Source organism: Stylophora pistillata, chromosome 14 (genome assembly GCF_964205215.1).
Source record: "Stylophora pistillata chromosome 14, jaStyPist1.2, whole genome shotgun sequence".
NCBI lineage: Eukaryota > Metazoa > Cnidaria > Anthozoa > Scleractinia > Pocilloporidae > Stylophora > Stylophora pistillata.
In genome coordinates, this window is record NC_142532.1 from 11,744,533 (window position 1) to 11,769,733 (window position 25,201).

General features: G+C 38.0%; 3 protein-coding genes and 1 non-coding gene across 4 annotated transcripts; 3 read left to right on the top strand and 1 right to left on the bottom strand.

Moving 5' to 3' along the window:
* Positions 1–19,393, top strand: LOC111334393 (NEDD8 ultimate buster 1). The gene is made up of 17 exons (XM_022940113.2): positions 1–234; positions 1,882–2,114; positions 2,202–2,272; positions 4,122–4,289; positions 4,591–4,670; positions 4,850–4,956; positions 6,267–6,376; positions 7,101–7,177; positions 7,935–8,042; positions 8,387–8,438; positions 8,630–8,730; positions 9,092–9,180; positions 9,620–9,725; positions 9,844–9,887; positions 10,924–10,975; positions 12,289–12,424; positions 18,127–19,393. The coding sequence occupies exons 1-17, from the start codon at positions 106–108 to the stop codon at positions 18,324–18,326; spliced, it is 1,863 nt and encodes a 620-aa protein (XP_022795848.2). The 5' UTR covers positions 1–105; the 3' UTR covers positions 18,327–19,393.
* Trnat-agu (transfer RNA threonine (anticodon AGU)) lies at positions 1,717–1,789 on the top strand. The gene has a single exon. It is a non-coding gene; the product is annotated as a tRNA-Thr (tRNA).
* LOC111334394 (trace amine-associated receptor 1-like) lies at positions 15,420–16,469 on the bottom strand. Its single transcript, XM_022940114.2, has one exon. It carries the CDS (start codon positions 16,335–16,337, stop codon positions 15,420–15,422), a length of 918 nt encoding a protein of 305 aa, XP_022795849.2. The 5' UTR covers positions 16,338–16,469.
* A 670-nt stretch (positions 19,394–20,063) lies between the features above and the next one.
* On the top strand, positions 20,064–22,490 carry LOC148716557 (uncharacterized). Its single transcript, XM_088745004.1, has one exon. It carries the CDS (start codon positions 20,517–20,519, stop codon positions 22,101–22,103), a length of 1,587 nt encoding a protein of 528 aa, XP_088601130.1. The 5' UTR covers positions 20,064–20,516; the 3' UTR covers positions 22,104–22,490.
* The last annotated feature ends 2,711 nt before the right edge of the window (positions 22,491–25,201 follow it).

Genomic DNA, 25,201 nt, shown 5'->3' on the forward strand with positions numbered 1-25,201 from the left:
TTGTCAGCGGCGTACTTCTCTTGTCAACACAAAATTTTGCAAACTCATGTTTTCTCCCTCGTTTTCCTATTTCTATCAATCTCTCTGTTGAAAAAGAACGGTGCTATGGCAGAACAAAACCCTCGTTTTAATAGAATTTTAGATCAGATCAGAGATAAATTACGTTCTGAAAACATAAAGCTGTGGCTTTCCCCATACACAGTTTCAAACGACCAGCCTGGCATCTACCCGGAGGTAAATATCTTACGGAAGTCCAGTATTTCAAACTAGCTAAGCTGAATTAACTCTTTTTAACTTTAATTCAGTTCATCTTTATTAACAATGGACTAATATTTAAGGTGGGAGATCGTTTTAGTTTGCAAATACTTGCCAGAAACAAGGGATTTATGAGGAAGAATGATGTACATTAATATGGTTCAGTTAAAATTAACTTAGTTTTGGTTTCAATATTTCTTTATCTTGCATTTACAATCATTATGACGCATCATCATGCACTAAAACCAAAAGAGGACAAGAAGAAATGGATATATTTGAACCAGTGAATGTATGCTTGATATGTGGGAATTTAATCTCAACATTTTGAGCCTCAGACTTTGGCAGAGACATGCATGCACCTCTATTCAGGGAACACCTTTTGAATTGTGCTCCGTACAGCCGCGTGTAAAGTTCTGCATGTAAGGAAAACATACTCGTCTTTCTACGTTAATGATGAAAATAAAGCTATTCAATTTTTAACATGGTAACTAAAACAAAGACATGAATTAACAATGTTTCTTTTGAAGCTGGTTTACACCATCATTATGTCAATTGGTACCCATACATCTGTAGTTGTGGAGATGGTGATCAGCTATTCTCTCTGGTTTCTTTTTGTTTTGTTTTAGGGGAACAGGGATGGCATAGTGGTGAGAGTGCTCATCTCCCACCACTGTAGCCCGGGTTCTATTCCCAGACCTGGCATCACATGTGGGTTGAGTTTGTTGTTGGTTCTCGTCCTTACTCTAAGGGTTTTTCTCTGGATCCTCCGGTTTTCCTCCCTCCTCAAAAATCAACATTCCATATTCCAATTCAATCTGGAGTCGAGTGTTTTTAACAAGAGCCACTGGTTCCGAAGATTGGGTAACCACTTCTCACAATTATATAATCAACTTTAAATAAATTATTATTATTATCAGTGTTGTTAATATTATTATTATTATTACTACTAAGGGTTACATACCTCTTACTAACCAATTTTGAAGTGCATAAGGTAAGTTACAGACCAAATTTTTCCACTCAGAGTTATAGTCCAAGCACAAAGCATGGGGGCCATAAATCTGAGCAGCAATAACATTAGGTTTTGTAACTTACAATACAGACCAAGAAAACAAGGTCAGTTAGATATTTGTTGGAGTTATGGGTTCAAATAGATTCTAATCCAAACAAACTATTGAATTTAGCAGGCTGCATAGAGAAATACAGCCTGCTAAATTGACCAATCATAGTGCATGTGCTAACTGAGACAATTAGATAAACAGTCTTGTTATTTACTGGATAGCTGAATATCTGTTGCCAATACCTGCCATTTATGTGGTGGATGTAGTTATCCCCTCCTCCCACTTTGACAAATTGTTTTCTTTTCAGATACAATGAAATATATGAAGTTCATATATTTCATTGTATCTGATTTATCACTTTCACGGGTTTATTACGAATCAACTTAATGGCCTGCTCCCAGTTGGCTTGTTAGCTCAATTGGTAGAGCGCTGCACTAGTATCGCAGAGGTCATTGGTTCGAATCCAGTACAGGCCTGATTTTTTGCAGGTCTGATTTTAGCTATTGCTTAAAATAGCGCTATCTACTGCGAGGATCGTGCACCATATGTGTTTTCTTTTCATTAACAGGAATTGATAAACCAGTATTCTGAAGCCCTGAATGTATCTGCTGAAGAAATATTTGAAGCCTTGGAACAGTTAAGAATTCATGCTGTTACAAAGCTTCAGACAGAGCAAAGGTTTGCCAGATCAGGAATTGCAACCATCAAGGTTCACTTAACTGGCAATATTACACAGGGAATAAACAACAGATTACAGATACAAACTGGTTTACATGTAACTGGGGCAGAATTTAGAAGAAGGTACATATATTTTTCATTTAAAAATGTTGTGAAATTTTGCACATTTAGCTTATTCTGATTAATCAATATTGTAATTCTGCTTTTCAGCTTGAAAAAAGAAACTGGTCTGGATGCTGACAAAATGAAACTTATTTGTAAAGGACATGTTGTTTCTGATGGTATGTTGAAACAATGGTGTACATTAGCTCAGCTTAATTTGACTGGGGAAAGTATGATTCAAAATTCAACTTGCTGCTTGTTTTTGGATTGTAGAGTTACAAATAGTTCTGAATTTTTAAAGACCTTCTGAACTAGACAGGGCTTTTGATAGAGTGTCAAACATGTTATCTAGGAAATTATGCCTCAAATGGATTTCTAGGAATGTTACCATCTGCATCAAAAACAAGTCTACATTTAATGCAATTTTTCTATCAGCAATTAGAGTGGACTTGTTAGCAAGAAATTTGTTCTGTTTTACTTTAATTGTAATCTTGACAGTAATTGGAAAGAAATATATGCTATATTTACTTCACTAATGTCCAGGTCACTTAATATTTAAAAATGTGTTATTTGTGAGATGTATGATTGAGTAACATTACTGGATGTGCCTTGAGGTAAAATGTACAAAATCAGGTCACTTGCTATTTAAGGTTACCGTGCACCTTCAGGGGTGTCTCGTGTGGAAGTGATGTAGCGCATCCGATTAAACTGTAGATATCTAAACCCCTATATCAAATTAAAGCTTATAGGACTGGCTATTGGACTATACAAAAAATTTTGAAAAAAAATGAATTGTCGAACTTTTCACGACTTCTAAATGTGAGCACCCAAATCACCTTTTGAACATTACATGTTAAAGCAAATTTTGTTTTTCGCTTATTTAATGTGTTCCTCTGTTTCCGGAGCCAAAGCGCTAAAAAACCTGTGTGATTTGCCATATTCAATTTCAGTGAAAAGTTACAGAAGATTTTTGAAATAGGATTAAAAAAATGTGGAGTGATCATACAAAAGTCGTTCTTGAAAAAAAAGTATTTAGAAATAAAAAATTTGGAGACACGTTTTTGTTGTTTATATGTAAACTAGCTAGCTACTGTCAAAATTTGAGAGCAATCGAACAAATTCCCTTTGACTTGTAGCTCTTAAAAGGTGATGCGGGTGCTCGCATTTAGAAGTCATGAAAAATTCGACAATTCATTTTTTGTTCAAAATTTTTGGTATAGTCTGTTAGCCAGTCCTATAAGCTTGAATTTGATATAGGGGTTTAGATATCTACAGTTTAAACTGGACGCACTACATCGCTTGCACGTAAGACACCCTTGTAAGCTTTAATTTGATATAGGGGTTTAGATATCTACAGTTTAAACTGGACGCACTACATTGCTTGCACGCAAGACAGTCCCCTGAAGGTGCACAGTAACCTTAAGGAGTTGCTAACCATGAGAAGATCAAATGGGATTTCTAATTTTGACAAAAAAATTTTATTAGTGATCTGGATTCAATGCCAAAAAGTCCCAGTTTGTTAGCCTTGGCTAGAGTCATTGATTTTCACACGGGCAAAACCTTGTCTGACTTCCCATTGACAGTGCTTCACCCACTGCCTCTCACTTTGTGGGATAATAATGGGTATGCATGGTGCCAGTGAACTTTAGGGCGAGAAAATGTGAGAGGTAACTTGCAATGGTCCTACTGATTAGTTATACTCCTTGTGGCTTCTTATTAATCCTTTAACTCTTAGATATTATTCACATGTAATTTCTTCCTGTAATGTCCATGTGTTATCCAGCAAACAGGTAATGAGAATACCCAAACTCATCACACAGAAGTTGTCATACCTTGATCTAATACCTAATTCTCATAACTGATACACAAGGAAATGTGTAGCAGCTAGAGGGGAGAATTAAAAATCAGAACTCGGGAGTTAACAGGTTAAAGAAAACATCTCAGGGATAAATAAACCATGGTTGTGTTGGGTACTGTCAAATAATACTTTTCTAGCAATGAATTAAGCCTTCTACCCTTCTCAAACAGACTTGACTCTTGAGAATCAGAATTTAAAGAACAACAGTCAGATCATGGTGCTTTTGTTGTCAAAGTCAAGTGTTGAAATGGAGGATCGACAGAAAGAGGAGAACGAGACAAGGGAAAATGTGTCCAGAACAAGACAAGCTGCTGAGGCATTGTCAAATAGACAAGACAGTGAGTAGTGTGATACAAAAGTTAAGTCTTCAGGACTTAGATGAAAAATGTAATGGACCCTAGAGTTGTCACCCAAGTACATGTAGCGAACTAAAAGTGACTGCTTTGCAAAATGTTTTGTTACACAAATTTAGTCCAAATATGTAACTTTCTCACTGTCAGTGAAAAGGTACCAGGGATTAATTCTACAAGATTCTATGACAAAAAGTAACCCATGATCTGTGTGAATAAGAAGTTACGCCAATCGCAAAGCTTCACTGTTACAGTATTAAATAAATTCAATTTCTTTACATTTTTCCAGATTTTGAAGATGACAGGTTTTTCCTGGAGATTAGTGATCAAGAAGGTCGTCCAATTAAACTTCCAGACAATGAAAGAAAGGTCACAAAGATAACTAGCTGTATATTATATATTTAAACAATATAATTAGACAATTTATCAACTTGGTAACCATTTCTTAAATCTTTTAATCAATATTACAGTAATCTGTCACAATTGTAAATAAACATTTCATTAATTATTTAATAATAATAATAATTTCTTTTGCTTTGGCTGTGCAGGCATTGGCTCTGGCTCTAACATTGCATGAAAAAGGACGAAGTGTCCTTGAAAAAAGAAACTTTCCTGAGGCTCTTTTATTACTCCTTGAGGCAGAAAAAGAATTCAGGTATTGCAAATTGTAAATGAATATTTTACAAAGTTCTCCTTAGCACTGTTTGGCAAATGGTAAGATTAACAAATAGACCCATGCTGCTGTGGGTCTTTTCAGTGATATATCACAGACGATGTCATAATAGGGTAAGAAAATTAGTGATCCTATGTCATCTAGTACTGAACAAAACTGTGGCAACATTAATTTTGTTTGATATGCGAAAGAAGCAAACAATTGTTAATGGTGACTGTTTGGAAGTGGAAACAGAAATGGAAATCTCTTATGAATGGCATGTTTAATCAAGAGAAAAATAAAACAGTGAAAATGCCAACATGTTAACATGTTAAAAACACCAACAACCTTGAAAAAATAACAATTCTAAAAAAGAAAAATCAAAATTGAAACTCACAGACACAAAAATTGTATGTGTAACTTGTTTATACCATTCTTACAAAATTTTTAAAGCACATGTGTGTCACTTAAGTTTGGTAATGTCTTCTTAACAGTGACGTATGTTTATAATCTTTGTGTTTGTCCTCCAATAAATCATAAGTAACAACCAATCAAATTTTCGTTTCACAGACACTTATCAGTTATTTTTGATGTTGGTGCAGACCTAGTTGTCTTGATCATATTGTGTGATCACACATCAAGGTCATGAGAATTCAGGAAATGATCACTGATTAAAGAAGCTCTTCAGTTGATTGTTATTAACAAATTCTCCTCGTCAGCACCTGATATAGAGAACAGTGTGTATGATGCACGATCCTTGCAGTAGATAGCGCTATTTATGCAATAGTGAAAATCAGACCTGAAAAAAATCAGGCCTGATACGAATCAACTTAACAGCCTGCTCCCAGTTGGCTTGTTAGCTCAATTGGTAGAGCGCTGCACTAGTATCGCAGAGGTCAGTGGTTCGAATCCCGCACAGGCCTGATTTTTTTCAGGTCTGATTTTCGCTATTGCATAAATAGCGCTATCTACTGCAAGGATCATGCATCACACGTATCTAATACCGCAGTTCAAAATATATGAACTTCATATATTCATTGTATCTGATAGAGAACAGTATTTGGAAAATATGCATATATACTGATGTTAGAGTGTAAACTAAAGGGATAAAAAGGTAAATTAAATCTGGTAAATTTTACTCAGTTCCATTAAAAAAAGGATTCTTTTGGGTGTATTTGCAGTTATGCATTTTTTTTTTGAATTGCATGTGGATGATGCATGTTCATTGAACATTGTCAGTTAATGGGGACAGACTGGGATGTGGAAGTTAACTGACATATGTTTACTTGTTTGTGGCTGTGTTGTACATACAGTCATTGCAGGGCTCAGATTCTTACTGCTGTTGATAATTATGGTATTCTTTGCCTGGATATTGTCTGGTGTTACTTTTGGCTCAAGAGTATCGTTGATCTTCCAAATGCAGGTAAGCTAGAGGATGATAAGAAAGAAAATTGCCTTCAAACAGACTGTGTACTACCACAGCAACTACAGTGTACTGTACAACTATAATTACAATGAACTACTTTCATTTACAAATTAAAGGTCCATAGTGTAGTATTTGGGTGTACCACAACTACAGTTTGTATAAGTCTACCAACACTATAACAAATGCTCCAATCTGATTTGGCCATGCTACTTGCTATCTATTGGGTGAAAGTTAGCGAGTATTAGGTGAATAGCCTAGTAGTGTGTGGTTGTAAACAAAGTAAAAGAAAAACATACCAGTCTTGTTATTAAGTACTTCAGTCTGTTCTTACCAGTACAAACCAAGTTCAAGGTGTGTAATGTATGTTATGGACCAAGTTTTTTCCACTCGAATTTATGGCCAAAGCACATAGGACCAAATTAAGGATTGATCAGTGAAGACACTTTAAGTCATTTCAACACTTAAGACTTTCCTGACAATATGTCTTTTACTTTGTATGGGGTCATGAGATTCTTGCAAGGGGTTTCCTTTCTTAAACAGCAGTTGTAGTTACATCTGTGTGAATGACATAAATTAGATATAATAGTACTGAATAATAACATAAGGCATCTTTTTGTCAATTGTGTTCCATATAGTCTACAATTGAACATTGCACTGTGTTTCTTAAAAATGTATTTGAACATTTTAAGAAGCAAATTGGCCATTAATCTTTTTGTTCTAGAGGAAAAATTGAAGAAGTGCAAGGAATGTTTCGAAAGAAGCTATGGCCAAAACCTTGAGAGGCTGACTGTTGTTAGGGTATGTAAACTGGATCCTAGTTGATGACATGAACTTGCCGTTTAAATATGTATTAGCTATTTAAAACATCCCTCTAGTTTCAATATATACATATATACTCTTATGAGCTTAACAGGAAAAAAAAAAAAAAAAAAAAAAAAAAAAAACAGAAGCAATAACAAAAGAGCTGGTTCTATCTCCAGGGAAAACTCCTTGTGGGTCATGTTTATGCACTTTACGTCAAGCCTTCTTCTTCAGATAGTTTGTTAACTACTGATCATAGTATAGTTCAATCTCTCATTTCATGTTTGAGATTTCAGGGAAACTCTGCTATAACTACAGTTAAGTATGATAGAGAATATAGAAGAATGAATGCACTGTGTTTAAAGGCTCTTGTTCCTTTTGGTAGCACTTTTTCCTACCCTGAGAATCAAAGAATGAGAGCCTTGCCCCTTGTAGAAACAACTACTTTTGTCCCTTTTGGAGGGGAACATTTTCCTCCCCTCCCTCTTTCCCATATCAAGAACTTTTTAACTCCCAAAACTTGATTTCTAACCCTCCTCACCAGCTTCTGAAACATTTCATAGTTCTAAGTAAATTATTTCAGGGAGTTTGGTTTTCTATCATCTTGCGGTAACGTTATCTATTTGATATTTCGTTTAATCTCATCATTTCTTTACTTGCCCTTGAATGACAATGTCATTAGGAGAAGTTACACATCAATCATGTGTTGCACACGAAGGGTTTAGAGTGTATGTATGATCCCTTTTACCAACAGGGTGGAAGTGGGGGCGAGTTGGCCCTTTTTGTGCGCCTGTATGTGCTGGAGGCTGTTTGTGCATATCATAAAGGAGACATTTTTGGTACAGCAAAATGTTTGGATAAGGTACAGTTTGAAATAGATTTTCATTCTGTGTTGCCTCAATCCTCATTCTTTTGTTTTGTAACTTAGTCCTTGTTTATAAAGGTAAAGTTTCATTTGAAAGGTCACTGAAGAACTTCACCTCACTGTCACTTCTTGAATCACCCGTCCCTGTAAAAAGTTTAAAGCAGGAGTACATGTCGAAATTTAAGCCAGATTGGGTTTTTTGTTTATGATGAGGTTCGGGGTGAATACCTACTGACGAGTGGTATATTCACGAGAGAATTTGAGGTATAAGTGTTAGAAATGAACGTAAATCTGACCATGAAAGAGTCGCTGTTTGTCTGTTTTCATCTCTTACCCTGCAGGCGGAAGATTTACAAAGTAAGCTGCATATCAACAAAGACCAATTAAACCAGAGTAAGTTTAATTGAGCAAAGCTCTTCATTTACTTGTCGGTAAAAAACTAACAAATAATCTCGGTCTGAACTGCAGGTGGTACCATTCTTAACACCTGAATACGCTGCCTTTTTAGAGAGAACGTGAAAAAGAATTGTACCCCGATTTATTATGAGGAGTTAAACTTTAAAAGGTTTCTTTCTTGTCTGCAGTGTTGATGATGGGCTTTACAGAGTCTGAAGCTCGTCTCGGTCTAATAGCTTGTCAAGGAGACACAACCCTGGCTATTGATTACATCACGAAGAGAAGACAGGTAAGTTTACTTCCGTACAGAGGAGTGTAACTTCATTTGAATCCCAGAGACCTACAGAAACGGTACGGGGTATTTGACAGTTAGAGATACCCCGCAGCTTGCTGATACTCACTGATACTCTTGGGAGGAGAGAGACGCTGTGAGATTTAAGTGTCTCAGTGCTACGAAACACTGCCCAATGACACGGCCAGGGCCTGGACCTGTATCTTTTGGATCTGGAAACCAGCGGGATAATTCCCAAGCCACAGCGTCTCAGCTGATAAAGAATCGTTCTAAAGACCCACAGTCTTTTTCATTACAAATATCTCACTTTTCTTTTGAGTTAGAATATAACGCTCTTTTGCTTGGAATTTGTTAACAGGAGAAAAAAGAAAGAAGGCAGAAAGAGGTCGGGGAGAGAAAGAAAAAACGACTGGAAAGAAAATTAGGGAAGACTGGGACGGGAGAATGGTAAGAGACACTACACCAGGGAAAATGTCAGCGTAAGTAGGAAGTGGGGTGGGGTAGAGAGGGAGGATGAGAATAATAATATTATAACTGGTTGAAGTAAAATAGGAACAATCCACAATCCCCGATCTACGTGGCTTCTAAAGAGGGGGTTGCTGGGGGTTTTGCGTCGAGTAAAATCTAACCGAGATTTTTCAAGTTTCTCTTGTGCAATCCGATTGAATCGTCTTTGCCAGCAGGCATCCACATTCGTTCTTTGTGCATTATCTAATATGTTTATTGCCCTACCGTAATAAAATTTGTCTCGTTCAAATTGATTTTTCACGTCATTTAGAAATTCGTAGATGATCATTGAGCAGAGACGTTCGAAAGAGACAGTTTACTGAGGACATCAAAATTTGAAATTTTGAACTTCGCAACATTATTTGTTCTGTTTGTACAGGGTCAATGTAGATTCTTACAGATTCCTAGTGGAGATGGGATTTTCCAGCTGCATGGCCACTCAGGCCTTGAAAGAGGCGAACAATGATATCAATAATGCACTACAGGTAAGACAACCATGTTCTTTGCAGTTGTTCAGAGTTTCAGCTCGATGAGAGAAGATTATCTTTCATAATCTCTTGATGAAGATTAATGTTTATTTCTGATCTGACTAAATATTTACAGGCCCTTCAAGATCATCCAGATTTACTTGATATTCCTGACATAAGGTGAAGAAATAAGAATGTTGATTATTCTTCTAAGCATAAAAAAACACACCAATGCCAAATTACCGTCCTGGCGCCCATCGAAACTTATAGAATTTTTCTTTTTTTTTGAACTTGAAAGGTTTAAAAGAGTGTCCGTAGTTTTGTAAAAAATGTAACACTAAGTTGTCAGAAGTATGTCAGTCTCCTCGGATGGAATGCTCATTTTTACTCCTGGGCCAGGTTGTTTGAAAGGGAGTTAACGTTAATCTTGGATTAAAAGTCAACCTTGGTCTTATTTCTTCTGTAGAGGAGCGTGTATGGGAGCTAAGGCTTTGTTGGGTTTTATCTCAATATGACTCGCAATTAACGGGAAAGAATATAAAGGAAAGATCCTTTTGCAGAGCCGTTACACTAACCCCGGGTTTGGTAAACCGTGTTTTGAACTACCCGGCCCTGGGTGAAGAGAGGCACTTTAAGAGTAAAGTGTCTCGCGCAACAAAAACAAAGACCCAGACCCCTCTCGTTGTTACCAGGAAGCCTCGGAGTCTCCCGCGTTTTCATCTTGATAGTTTCGCAGAGGGTTTGAGACTTTCCATTAAATAGTGGACGAAGTTTAGAAATCGACCGATTTGGTGGAGCGCTGTCATCAGAATTACATCTATGATGAACCAGTCTTACCGGCATGCTTTGACAAACGATGGACATCAAGACGGGAGACTTGAACCCTTCGACCTCTGAGAGTGACAACATCTAAATTCTCCCAACAGAATCACCCTTAAATCACACATTAAGGTCATTAGAAAATAGGATCATCGCCAACTTACAGTTCTCTAGATTGGTAAACAAATTCTCCTTGTCAGCATCTTAGGAAATGTATAGAGAACAGTATAGAGAATATGCATATGGACGAAGGGTGTAAAGGGTTGAGAGATAAGTAGCCGCGTTCGTCCTGCAGCCAAACGTTTATTATGAGCGAACCGTGTGCACTGCCAGTATGATGTCATCAAACTGCCCAAGGCACTCACTCACTTGTTTACAAATTGATTCTGTTTCTCAGGTCCAGGTCGTCCTTCAGTGAATCTGTTATCTCTGATGAACAAGTTGTTCAGGTGAATTTTAAACACTGGAGAGACTTTAATTCAATCATTGTTTATCGATAGAGAATTTGAATATTGCGTTTACAACCAGCGGCAATGATTAAACCTCTCGCTGTCTGCTTTGAGCCGTTTGACACTTAGATTGGCTTATCTGTACAAATTGTAAACAAGAGATGTTTTGAAATTTTTAAACAGGGTTTATATAAGGATTACATTGGAATAGAAAGTTAAAATCAGAGTTCATTTTCACCGTTTGGCACTAGCTACCCTTGACGCCATTCTTGACCTCGTTAACATTTTGAACACTTTAACCATCATGAACTGCCTTGAAAAGGAGAAAACCTTAGAATGCCTGTTTGCCAGGGTAAATGAATACCAGGGCATAAACTAATATATAGATTTAGCCAAGCCTAAAAGCGGAGCTCCCAAGATCGTAATATTAATGATAACATAAAAGATGTGCATTTGCCAAGACTCGCCTGAGGCACCCCTCCCTTCGTTTTGATAGTCTCCCCTACCCTACCCGTGCAATCTGAAGGCACGTACGTACGCTCGGTCAGTCACGCGACAACCAAACGAAAATAGGTTGACCATATCCATGGGTATGGGGCTCTGTCCCACGCGCGCTTCGCGCGCGTGGGAGCCCCGCTAAAAAGGAATGAAAATGACTACTGATAGAAATGTTTAAACCTTTAACCTGTTTAAGTGACTAGCGTCTAATTTCTCCTTACAATATCACCCCTGAATCAAACATCAAGGTCATGAGAATAAAGGAAATGATCACCAACTAAAGTAGTGCCAGACTCAGACATGCTTTGATGCTACTCTGGTGTAAAGATTTAACGAATGTAACCGAAATTACAATTCATCAACCCAACTTTTCAACACTCCTGTCTAGTACCTTCATCAGGGGTGATCTGATCGTTGCAACGAGGCCCTTTTATATTTTCACTAATTAGCTGCCGTTTTTTCTGACGAGGTGTAAATAGGCATCAGTTAGTAAGCCGCCATCATCACGATTTAAAGGAGCGTGGGCGGAGTTGATATGCCAAGTTTTCAAATAAAGTTCTAGATTGTTTCCTAGTCAGCACCTTAGGAAAGGTATTGAGAACAGTATGGAGAATATGCATCCTTATATTAGAGTGTGCATGGTTAATAAGGATTGAAAATGACGAACTCGAAAATTTCGGCCTAAATTTTTCAAGATGTGCAAAAGGTAACAAACCTATGTTGAAGATCATAATTACAGCTTTGTATCCGTTCCTACAAAGACCTTCCAGTCTGATTAAATCAGTTACATCTCTGATATCTCTCTCGTTTTCTAGGTTTTGTCCATGGGTTTCCCAGTTGAGTCCAGCAAGGAAGCCCTAAAGCGTTGTCTTGGTGATGTTCAGCAAGCTATAAATATGTTGTTGTCTTGCGAAGGAATTCTTCCTTCCTTATCACCTCAGGCTGTTCAAGGTAAAAATGTTTGCATTAATCCATATTAATAAATTAATAATAATAAACATTAAATATTTGCATTAAAAATATTTGCATTGCCAAACGGGACATATGCTATTTGACAGAGTTGTAACAGTCTAGTGTAAGATCTTCCCAAAGGAGCTGTCACATTCAATTCTAACCACGTGCTAAAAAACTGACCATTTATGAGACTGATCACATTTGGCGCAAATAAGCACGTAAATTTTTCAAGCACAACACGGGCGATTGCCATTTGTCGAGGAATCATGTTGTTACTAATCCACATGAAAAAAGCATCACAGAAATTCAAGACAGACGAAATTTCGACTGCGCGCGCACTATTTGTAATTTATTGTCGTGTTACAACTTTGCACTCCTGTTATATGATAAATGCACTCGTTTACAGCCAATAAGAAGTGTGTAATTTACATAATTAGTTCCATGAATCAAGAGTAGCTTCATTCGATTATGAGTTCGTGAGAAAAGATCACTACGAACCTAAAGGATACTGAATAGAAGCAATGGACAGGAAGTTATCTTTGTGTTTACTATAATATGTTCTAACACCCAAGTAATTTCATGTGGCTTAGTCTTCCTATATTGAAACTGATTCTGCTCAAGTTTGGACTCTTTCTCAGCTACGCTTCCAGCTACCTTGGCAAAATCCGATTTTTGAACTTCCCTACAGGCTCTGCATTTGTTTCCTCATCTCGTTCATTACACAACCCGACCCAAACCTCCCTCGTTTTTTCACTCCTTTGCCACTATCGCACTGTTTGGTATTACACTTCTTTTCACCAACTGAACACCAAGAACAGCCCGCTATATTTTCAACTACGGTAGTTTTTGGCATTCTGAGGATGTCCGCCAATGGTAGCTTTAACTTTTAAATAAGAAGAACAAAGTTTGAGACAATTAGCTAGCGCTTTTGTTAGAACATGCTTAGGGAAATGTGAGGTTTTCAATCGCAGAATATAACCTTTATTTATTTATATTAGTTTAAACAGCTGGTACAGCTGGAGATGCAATTATTACAAAAAAGAACGAATGGCTACCAATGTTGTATGACCCTGGACTGAAAGGCATAACTAAGCTTTGTTTAGAATACAGACACTCTGCTGATATAATTCTTTTGTAATAATATAGTTCTTTATCGGTTCTTTGGGATGTATATAGTTAACGCGAGTGAGTGAGGAGCCTTAACCAAAAGAAAACTTCATAATTTTAAGAAAAATGAAAACGTGTTTACTTAAATTTATTATTTGAAGGATCCTTCTTGCTTGCGGCAAATTTTTCACGTCTTTCTTCAAGTTCGAAATTAACTTTCCTCACCGCGACGCCTTCGTCATTGCTGCTCGTAGCAGCATCAAGGACTCTTGTCTCATATCTACTATGTATGGTCTCGCTCTCTATAGAACGAGGTCATTGCTGCTCGTAGCAGCATCAAGGACTCTTGTCTCATATCTACTATGTATGGTCTCGCTCTCTATAGAACGAGGTCATTGCTGCTCGTAGCAGCATCAAGGACTCTTGTCTCATATCTACTATGTATGGTCTCGCTCTCTATAGAACGAGGTCATTGCTGCTCGTAGCTGCATCAAGGACTCTTGTCTCATATCTACTATGTATGGTCTCGCTCTCTATAGAACGAGGTCTCCGTTGTTTAGCTAATAGACAATGCAGCCATAAAATTGGAAGATCATAGTTTTACAACCTCTAGGGGTACTCATACATTTTCTTAATTTTACTCTCGTGACAAAGGTCGTTCCTCGTCCATCTTGTTTTTCCAATTTGCTGCAAAAATCCAACTCTCTTACGGAACTCATTCTCCAATTTATTCTATGCCCCATAATGTCAAACATTAAGAACATCCGCTTCGTTCGACGACCGAACTCAAGATAATGATTTACCATCTCTATGTTTACGCTTACGACGCTTCGCCATTTTTCATTGTTACAATTTGTAGTAGGCTCGTCATGTATGGACATACTGCATTGCTCAGCTGTACGAGTTGTCTGTAACTAGTTGGTGGAGCTTGCTTCCTCGATATTTTCTTTGCGCCACGCCCGCGACAAATGAATGACATTCTTCAATGTCGAGACATTTGACAGCAGTTGACTCGCGCTCGCTCATCTGAATGTCTTCCTTGCGAATACTGACCTGATTTACCTCACTAAATAATAATAATGTACTACTACTCAATACCAAAGCCTCAAGACTGACTTCATTCGTTTACTGGGCTTAATATATTACTCAGTCTATGTCATCAATCAGTTGGAATGAGGCTGATTTTCAAGAGAAAGTCTTAAAAAAGTAGCTGAGTTTAATTTTTCGAGGTAATTTTCTCATTGGTATTTCCCTTTCTTTTATTACACCTTTGCTTAGTTACCGCTGAGAAATCTTCATTTATGGCTCAATGTTCAAAAAAGCTGGCGCGATGTCCAAGGTCTCGCCCTGCACCACTTTTGTAAAAAGATGAAATTAGTTCTTGTGATAAAGCATTCTGGCTGCTGAGATATCGGTAACGAACACTTAACAAGGATTAATCTTCTTATATGATACTTTGTTCTCATTAGACGAACCAACCCACATGAACAATACAAGGCCTGAAATCTCCGCTTGCTAACTGGCCTGCACGGTTTCATGAACAGAGAACATAATTTGTTCCGCAAAACTAGCAAGCCTGTTTACCTGGCTCATCTTAAGAGGGTCGTACACCCCACTTCACCGTACTCGCCTTTCTTCTTTTTTCTTTGTCATCGGGCTACGCCACTGTATAGTTCTCTGTTTTTGAAACGTTCTTCTAACCCAACACTCTTATGGTTGTCGTGTTTTTTCTTCATATTAGTTGGTCGAGAGACAAAAAAGACTCTTATTTTTTTTGCTCAATTTACTGATAAACGGAGTTGTTGTTATTTTTTGCGTTGAGTTAGAAACGGGCTTCTAACGTGCGAGTCATGTGGAAAAACTGCAGTCTTGATTAAGATACCATCTAGCATAATTCGCTTTGATTGTTATCCATACAGGCGTTATCAGGTTTCCTTGAGTATCCTTCCTGAATGTTCTTGCAGTGCAAAATTCTCATAAGAACGGTTCGATAGTCTTTGAAGCGGAGAAAATAAATTACAGGATTCACTGCAGAATGCGACAGCGCTAGCCATAACAATCCGTCATGTAATGCTCCGTGAAATGTCTTGGTTATGGTCTGTCTTGCGATGGTCAGAGGAGCGAAGCAGAGAACAAAGACGCTGATAACCAGAGCCATAGTCTTAGCCACTTGCTTCTCGATTGCTTGACTTTGGGGCTGACTTCTTTGAAGTTCGGATTGAATTCTTCTTTGTCTCCAAACAATGACAAAGATGTTTAAGTAACATGCAGCAACTACGACAGAACAAGTCACTGTTACCGATGTGGAGAAAACCGCGATGAAAGAATTGTCGTCGAACGCAGCAACGGCGCCGTACATCAACGAACATGTCCAGGTAATGACAAGAACGATTCGAGTTCGCCGTGGTGTGATGTAAAATTTGTGCCTCAAAGGCCTTGAAATGACAACAAAACGCTCAATACTCACCCAGCTTAAGATGAGTAGAGAGGCGCTCGACGACAGACTAAGAATGACTCTTCGAGAATACAGAAACCCCTGAGATAGGCAAATTCCCTGAGTCTTTTGGACTGTCCACACACAGTTGAGCGGCAGAGCAGCAGCGCACACCAGTAGATCTGCAATGCTGAGGTTTAAGATAAAAAGATTTGACAATGAGTGTAACCTCGACACAGAGACGACAATAAGAACATTAGATAAAGTGCCGAGTAGGGTTGTGATTATGTTGGCGATGGTGAGAAACACTCCAGTGGTAAAATGGTAGCTGCAACGGTTATCTGATACATCAGAATAGTTCCCATCCATTTGGGATCTCTCTTTCCTTCTTTGTAAGGTAATCGACGATCTAGCGATTCAAATTGTTTACCTCCCAAACCAGAATTGAGTTGCTAATGAAGCATTGGAGTTTTTAATTTAGATAGGTGTTAGCAAGTTGCTCCGCAGTTATTGTCGAAAAAAGCAAACAAAACAAAAAAAGTCTTTTTTATATATCTATTAGCAGAACAGTACATTCTGTGGATTTTTTTAATTACTGCTTTGAAAAATAAAGTGCGTGAATATAAAACAGCCCACAAGTACCGGAAAGAAAAAACATTCATTGTCAGAACGTCAAGGCATTCATAAAGATTCCCAAAAAAAAAAACACATTGTTTGTACCGGCAAAACTGTCAAGCTTAGCTTTTTAATCATAACTTATTGTTTTGTTGGGAATAAACTTTTGGGATTTTATTTGCAGTTTGAAAGCTGTACCAGCTTTGTATACAATATATTTGTTTACAATATATTTGTACAGACTCATTTGATGAAAAAAAAAAAAATCTGCATTGAAATAATATCAAGACCGGGTAATGTTAATTGAGCGCATGGGAAGGTGACCTGTTTTTTTCGCAGCAGCAGAAAAAATGGAAAAGGTTATTGATGTCCGTTATTTGAATTTAATTCCTTCCATTTCAAAAGTGCATCAGGATAATGCAGGGTTGTTGTCTTGCTCTAATTTCATGAACGCTTCTATTTTGCTTAAAAGTATTTTTTTTTTCTTTTAACGAAGGAGACGTGACTGATAACCTGGTTTCTACCAAACACGAGATTTTTTTTAAAAAAAAAAATAATCATTTTTATGCAGATGAACCAATGGACTTACTTTAACAGTCGAAGTGTAAAGCTGAGGCTTATGTAGGAAGTTTCAGAGGAGATAAAAAGAGTTAGTCGACTGTGCCGGTATTTTTTCTATGTAATACGTTACCATTGGAATACGATCATCTGGCCAGTTTTTGTTGTTTTCTGAGTATTTGCCAAGGTAATGAACAGTCTTCCAGTCAGTGGTTCGAATCCCGTACAGGCCTGATTTTTTTCAGGTCTGATTCTCGCTATTGCATAAATAGCGCTATCTACTGCGAGGATCGTGCATCATACGTATCTAATACCGCAGTTTAAAATATATGAACTTCATACATTCATTGTATCTGAGTCTTCCAATTAATGACACAAAAGTCGTCCTTTATGTGTAACTCCAACAGTTGTGGTTCGGTCTTGATTCCGAATTTGGGAGCACTTCCAAAAATTTCCTTCAAAAATTGTAAACTGTTTAATGCAATATGGCCAAAGTCCTCCGCAAAGTGTTGTTCCCTCCTAGGAGGAGAGTTAATTGAAAAAAAAAAAAAAAAACCACTGTAATGTATTAGATGCAGACCATCCTTTCGGGAGTGTGGCGGGCAAAATTGCTCTTCTCTCAGACCAAGTTAAGGGCCTTCTAAGCCTCGTTTTGAGTGAAACATATCTTATTGAAAGAATAAGGGAAGAACAATCAAGTGCGCCATTTATTAGGAGGTTTTAGAGCCTCATTGATGATTGTTGCGTAAAATATGGAGTGAGTGTTTTGATTGCAGGCAAGGGTCAATGAACCGTGTTCCTGAGAAAAACACCTTTTAGCAGAATGCTCCTCCAACGGCTTTCTTCTTTTAAGGGGGTGGGAGGGGGGGGATTTTGTGAGATTTTACTAACAATCTTAAATTCATAGACGTGCACAAGCGTCCCCAGCAATTATGCCTTAGTTACCATGATCCCATCTATGATTTTTTTTTCTTTCGTGTTTCAGGCAACTGCACTAAAAGCGAAGATGAAGAAGACCCGGATGTAGAAGAAGCTGTTAATGAACTAGCGCCAGTCCTCGCCAATGAGGATGATGAATCTTATTTGAACATGTCACTTGAGGAAGAAACTTCTATTATAGCCGAATACAGGACAATGCTTTTATCTGCTGGCTACGATTCACGTTCTGATTCGTTTAAATCCTGAAAATGATGAAAAAAGTAGAGTTTCAACGTGACTTTTACTTCGATGGTGAGCAGAAATCTTTTGTTCCCAGAATACAATTGTTTTCAATTTAGTGAACAAATTCAGTTGTTTTCTATCTCCATTTGGCTGCCTTTTATCTTTTGAAATATTGGTAGTATTTTCTGAGAACAGAATTAAACAAAGTCTGGTTATATCAAAAACTTGTTTGTAGCAGCAGTAGTAGCAATTGTCGTAGCAATAAACTCGAGCAATCCCACCTTTCCGGCGAAGTCTGTCGCGCAAGTCAAATGTCCATACCATCGGTTTGAAGTTGAAACTTGAATTTTATTAACCATGGAAAACTGAAGCTAAAAAGGTTTAGCTGGCGGTTTTACTTGGTCGAGAAAAGCATTGAATACGCAATAGCCATCAAGCTATTGAAATCTAAATATTCTTTTAAAGTATTCGAGTTCAATTTGTAAAAAGGAACGATTTGTAGCTTTTTCCTCTCCGTTTCGCATGGCGGGATGTAAGGTCACCAAACCATTTTTGCGATTTTTTTCTCCATGCTCTCTTTCTTTTGACTGCAAATTCTTAGTGACTGTTCACAATCACAAACAAAAGTTAGAATATTGAACCCTATGATCTTTTTTTCCTTTCTACGTCTGTGTAATGAGATAAGAGTATTTCTGTTTTAGGAGAGCTGCTATATATACGGCAGGTGATTGTATCCCTGTTTTGCGATTCTTTTGCGTGTTTGAACCCGATCCTTTGATGACGCGTGTTAATACGAAAGTGTTATCTTAATACGAAACTAAACAAAACGTTTCATAACTATTGATCACGATAAGAGATGGTGGATACAAAACTCGCTGAACAATCCTTTGATTCGTATATGTGCACGATCTTCGCAGTAAAGCTCATTTTATTGGCAAAATTTACTAAAACTTCCTCATAACCTTTACTCCGGAACTACGCCCATGAAATGCCTCTTAATTGATAAATGTGACGACTCTTTCGTTTAAGTTCATGGTTGTGCCTTATGTTTACATTACTAATTAAATGGAAACAGTTAGTAGGTGAAAAAAGAAATAAGTTTCTAACCTTTTATGCAGAATAGAGGTAGGAGTCTATTGGGATTCATAACTGCGCGTTTGTCTGAAGTTTAAATTAGGAATAAACCACCATCAAGACTCAAACATACAGAGGAAAAAAAGAAGAAAATCATTTATAGCTGAGCGAAAAACAGGTGCTTTTGAAAAGAACTCGTTATGCGCCGGTCAGTTAGAAGCTTCAAGCCCCCTTCCCCCGGGCAACGCACGGGCATTTGTCTGTCGTCCAACAGCTCTCCTTTTTACCCCATACTTCAGTATTAGACAAGAGAGTAAAATCAAATTAACATATTGTTCCCTGCGTGCATATCTTTTGTTTTCTTGTTTAATTATGTAATGTACCGTCTTCCCCATTTCTTCCAAACAATAACAGCAACAGCTTGTGCCCTTAGCAAATATCCTACTAGCTTTTTAAACTGAACCCATGAAATGAAAAGTCAGTTTTAAAAGTATTTCAAATGCGACTGCAACGCAAAAGAGATCTAACTCCATGTGCAGCTAAGTGCTTGCCTGACTGTCGGCTTTACTGCTTGTCCTACTTCACTGATCTTCCAGCAGTAAACAACGGGTTTCACGTCGAGTTAAAGAGAGATCTAATGTGACCCACTAAGGTTGATTCAGTTCATCGGTTCGAACCGCTCGATTGTAGACCAAGGACTTGTGCATGTAATATTAAGCGCAAAAGAAATAATTCCGCGAACGTGCGTCCTTTGATCCTCCTGGCAAATCGCAGGAAGGATATTTCTACGAAAGTTTTTTTGAATACACCAAACTCATTTGTTTTTGATACTTGAGGTATTTTTTTCCACGCAGTATTGTGACGTATTTTAGCAGTTAGATAGTTTTCAAATGCATTCTGGCACATGTGTCGTTTTCATTCCATGCGTGTTTCAAAAATAGGTTTCGAACCTTCGTAAATTTTTTGGGCACTTCCTTATTCGCAAGTGATTGAAACAAAAATATATATTAGCAGTTTCGTGAATACATCTTTTGTATAAAACCTCGGTTGAAAATTCTCACCACTTATCTTGCGACAGCAACGAGGAAGTCCGACATTTCTATTCCTGACCTTCTCTACGTAAATTCGCCCAAAGTTTCCATGGCGTGGTTCATTTTAAATCTAGCGGAAAGTCTATGTCTCCATCTAACGGAAAAGTTTACCTCTACTGCTTTTCATTGCTATCATGGACAGAATGAAAGCGGCGTTCTTCTATCAGAACAGTGTGATCCTTTGGAAGATTTTAACGAGTTCGATCCAGAAGACACAATTTTTCAGGAGTACGATCCACCATCCTTGGGAGACCATAGCAACATGGCTTGGAAGAAATCTCGACCCACAAAATGGTGGAAGTCGCTATGGAAGGCTGTGAAAAATGTCTTTCGCATTCAAATTCTCGGAGGTTTAGTTGTCGGTTTGTTTGCAACTGGAATTGTGGTATTGGAATTGAATTCTGTTGATCTGTGTTACGAACTACACCAGCATAACTGGACTTCAGTACCGAGAAAGATTCAAAACATCATTGTCACTGCGGACACCATTCGGTCATTTTCAGTGCAGTTATGGTCCATGCTTCTTTTAATAACTATTTTTGATTGGCAACTTGTAAAGAGACTCAATCTATTATACATCAGTTTAATTGCTTCATTTTTAGACATGACTTACCGACTTTACTTTCACGTTTTCGGAATATATGATGTATCATGGGGGTTCGTGCCTTTGAACACTCTTTTTCTTGTAGTAACCGTTACGAATTCCATATTAGTCGCGAGAGAAATTGCTATCAACAGAGAATTAGTAGGAGTATCGAAAATGAAGAAAACTGTTGAGATAACACTGATCCTTTGTGGTCAATTTTTAATTTCTACGTTGTTAGTCTATATACTGTTGTACGTCATTACTCCATTGTACGACGGTCAAGACGATAATTACAGAGCGCTGATAGCTGGCGCTTTTCCTTTGTCAGCAGTTCTCCCTAAAGCAATACTGCGGCTAGCTTTGCAGCGGATCAGTTTTCTTCATCCTGGAAGGTCATTTGTAATACTCAGTGCTCTTTACAACGGGTGCACGATAGTCTTTCGCGTGATGCAGGCTGAACTTGGTAGCCGGAAACTGTTTCTTCTGATGAGTTGTTTGCATGGCTGTGTCCATTTGTTAGAGAGGTTAACTATTCTTTTGCGAGATTACCTTTGGTTCTACATTTTGAAGAAGCTAAAAGGCGGCTATGGTGCCCAAGAAGTATTACTTACGAGCGCAAAAAGCTTTCGCACTCCAAGGAGCATGCGCCTTGAGGCGGACATGAGTATTCAGATGATTCTTGGAGAATCGACTGCAATGATAGCAGCGGTCAGCTTCACACAGATGTACACTTTTATGTACAACGACGAAAAGCCTTCCTTTACTGACATGCACCAGATAGAGGAGTTTTTTACCCGTCTTACCATTGCTTTGAGCATTGAATTTGTCTTCAACTCGTTCACGTGTTGGCTCCAAATGTCCTATTTCAATGTCGCTGTGGTGCGAGTCTGGAGGAAAAATTGGAAGAGACACATGATGGTTTGTGTCATTCAGTCCACTCTGATATTGTGCTTCTTTGCCAAACATTTGTTCCCGTTTGTGGAATTGAAACATTCATCTGCAGAAACAAAGCGCCATTTCAATTGTACAGGTCCATTTTCTAGATTCTAATCGAACAGGTTTGATATGAAATAATTTGGATATATCAACAAAATTGAAATGGTAAATTGGCCACCGTAACGATTACAAAAGCTGACGTTTCGAGCGTTAGCCCTTCGTCGGAGCGAAGGGCTAACGCTCGAAACGTCAGCTTTTGTAATCGTTACGGTGGCCAATTTATCATTTCAACTTTGTTGATATATCCAAATTATTTTCGTTACTCCCATCGACGCAGCCCCAAACAGTTTCTTTCGAAACTATCAGCCTTTGTAGGTTTGATATGAGTGTCGAAACAAATTTTAGTTTCATTTACTGCTTTTAATGGTTGAGTTATTAGAGGAGTTACAGTTCCACGTGTTAACACAGACATTTCAATTTAATAAAACTTAACTAATCGTTTACAGTTGAATTATATACTTGTCCGTCCGTTTGAACAGCGGGAATTCATTAGGCCTCTGACTTCAACTGACAGCTGGCGCAAGCGGTACTTGGCAAAATTTTTTTGCGTTTTCAACATTTTTCTGCATTTCACAAATAATCTTGGATCGTAAATTATTGTGGGGTTTTTGGAAATATTATTTATGGATCCAACAATTCAAGGCGTGCGCAAGAGAGGAGACACGCGTTACTGAGCTTGTTCGCGTGCGTCGATCATCCGATCAGTGTTATTTGCGCCTAACAGCCTTCCACTCTGAGTGAGGTTTTTTTTTTTTATTCATTGTTGAAAAGAAGAAGATTTTAATTTGAAACCATAGCCCAATGAATATTCAAAGGTCGATGGTGAGCAAAGCCTGTACGAAATGTTTGATTTAAATTTGTACTGAATAAATAACGTTTCGCACGGCAGGTAAGCCACCAAACCATTTTTGCACTTTAATCCTCCATGCTCTCTTTCTTTCAACTGCAGATTCTTAGTAATCGTTTTTGACAATCACGAACGAAAGTTATGATATTGAACCCTATGATCTTATTTCCTTTCTACGTCTGATTAATGAGACAAGAAAAATGTTTTTGTATCAAACAAGCTGCTATGTATACGGCAGGTGATTGTATTCTTGTCTTTGCGATTCTCTTGCGCGTTTAACCACAATCCTTTGATCGCGTGTGCTACATCTTAATACAAAGGTGAACAAACACATTTTGTAATTATTGATCGCGATCGGAAATGATAGCTACTTAGGATTTATCAAAAATCTCTAAACAATTATTTCATTCTCCTTTTATAAACAACATTTACTAACACACCTTATCATAAACGTTTAGTCTTAAAGCCACGTCCAATAAATGCCTTTCAAGTGATAAATATTACAACGTTTTTGTTTGAGTTCATTGTTGTACCCTATATTTACATTACTAATTAAATGGAGACAGTTTGTAGATAACAAGAAATAAGTTTGTGTGATTTTATGGAGAGCAGAGGCGGTAGTCAGGCTATTGTGATCTACTATTACGCGTTTGTCTAAAGTTTAATTTAGGAATAAATTACCATCAAGACTCAAACATACAGACATCTGTGCCGGATATTATTAGTATTACACAAAGTAAGAGGAAACACCATCTTCTCAGGAAGAAAATCATTCCTAACTGAGCGCTACGTTCAATTAAAAAGAAAAACAGAGATTTTGAAAAGAACTTCATGATGCTGATCAGTTTCGAACCTTCGACCCCCCCTCCCTCGGGAGACGCACGGGCATTTGAAATAAACGATATCAACAAGAGCTTGTGCGACGATTTCGTTGAGTCTCTCATTTCTTCCTTTGATAAAATATCCTACGAGCTTCTTAGAAAAACCTATGACTTTAAAGGTCAGCTCTAAAGTATCTGAATACGACTGCGACGCAAAAGGCCGGATCTATCTCCATGTAAAGCAAAGTGCTTGCTTAATTGTCTGCTTTGCTGCTTGTCTTACTTCACTGATCTTCCAGCAGTATAGAAACGGGTTTAACGTCGAGTTAAAATAAAGTAATAATTTGGATATATCAACAAAGTTGAAATGGTAAATTAGCCACCGTAACGATTAAAAAAGCTCACATTTCGAGCGTTAGCCCTTCGTCGGAGCGAAAGGGCTAACGCTCGAAACGTGAGTTTTTGTAATCGTTACGGTGGCCAATTTACCATTTCAACTTTATTGATATATCCAAATTATTTCGTTACCCCCACCGACGCAGCCCCAAACAGTTTCTTTAGAAACTTTCAGCCTTTAATCTAAAGTAAAGTAAGACATCTGCCATCTTCCTAATGACCCGTAAGTGCAATAGATATGTCTTACTTTGGCTGTGCACAATTTTTTCCACAAAATGTGGAGCAAAACAAACAACTAATGCTAACTGCACCCGCAGTGCACTGTAAACTGCCTTTCTGTATCGCGCCATATTCAGTGCATTTGGTTGGCTCGGCTGGTGTGGAGAATGATCTTGTATTTGAGCCTGATGGTGAGTGAGAACGCAAAATATTTTTGAGTATGAGGTGATTGAGATAACCAGGCAAATTAGTGTAAATATGAGGTCGCACAAAACGGCTATACGGTAATCAAAATGGTACATACGGAAGCAACAAGAGTGGAAACCCAAATAGTCACTACAATGATGAATTTGCGCTTCAAAGTTACAAACTGTTTGTATCTCAGCGCCAACAACAGGGCGAGAAGTCTGTCCACGCTTATGGCCGTCATCGTCAATAAAGACACTCCACATAACGCATAGCTTGTGATGAAGGTCGCATTATCTACTTAACGGAAAATCTTGCAGTCTTCGAGAGTCCAGGGATTCAAGAAGTTCAAGGTAGCATAGAAAGGCTGGGTAACAAGACAAACCAACAAATCAGTATTTACCAGACAACGATACAAGAGTTTAGACGGTAGGTGGAGGGAGGATTCCTTGTGAAGGGCAACAAGGATGAAAGAACTCCCAAGAAATGCTGTGATGAAGAAGATAATGTGCATTGCTGTGAAAAAATTAGATGGATAATACAACTCATTTACCAAAGAGGTGGATAAAGCCAATTCTTCAAAACTAAACTGTGTCTCACCTCCTATTAAATTTGCTGTCGCTATTACTTCGCAGCTCAATAAACGGTCATTCCGTCTTTCCCGCACGCTACCTGTTATTGCA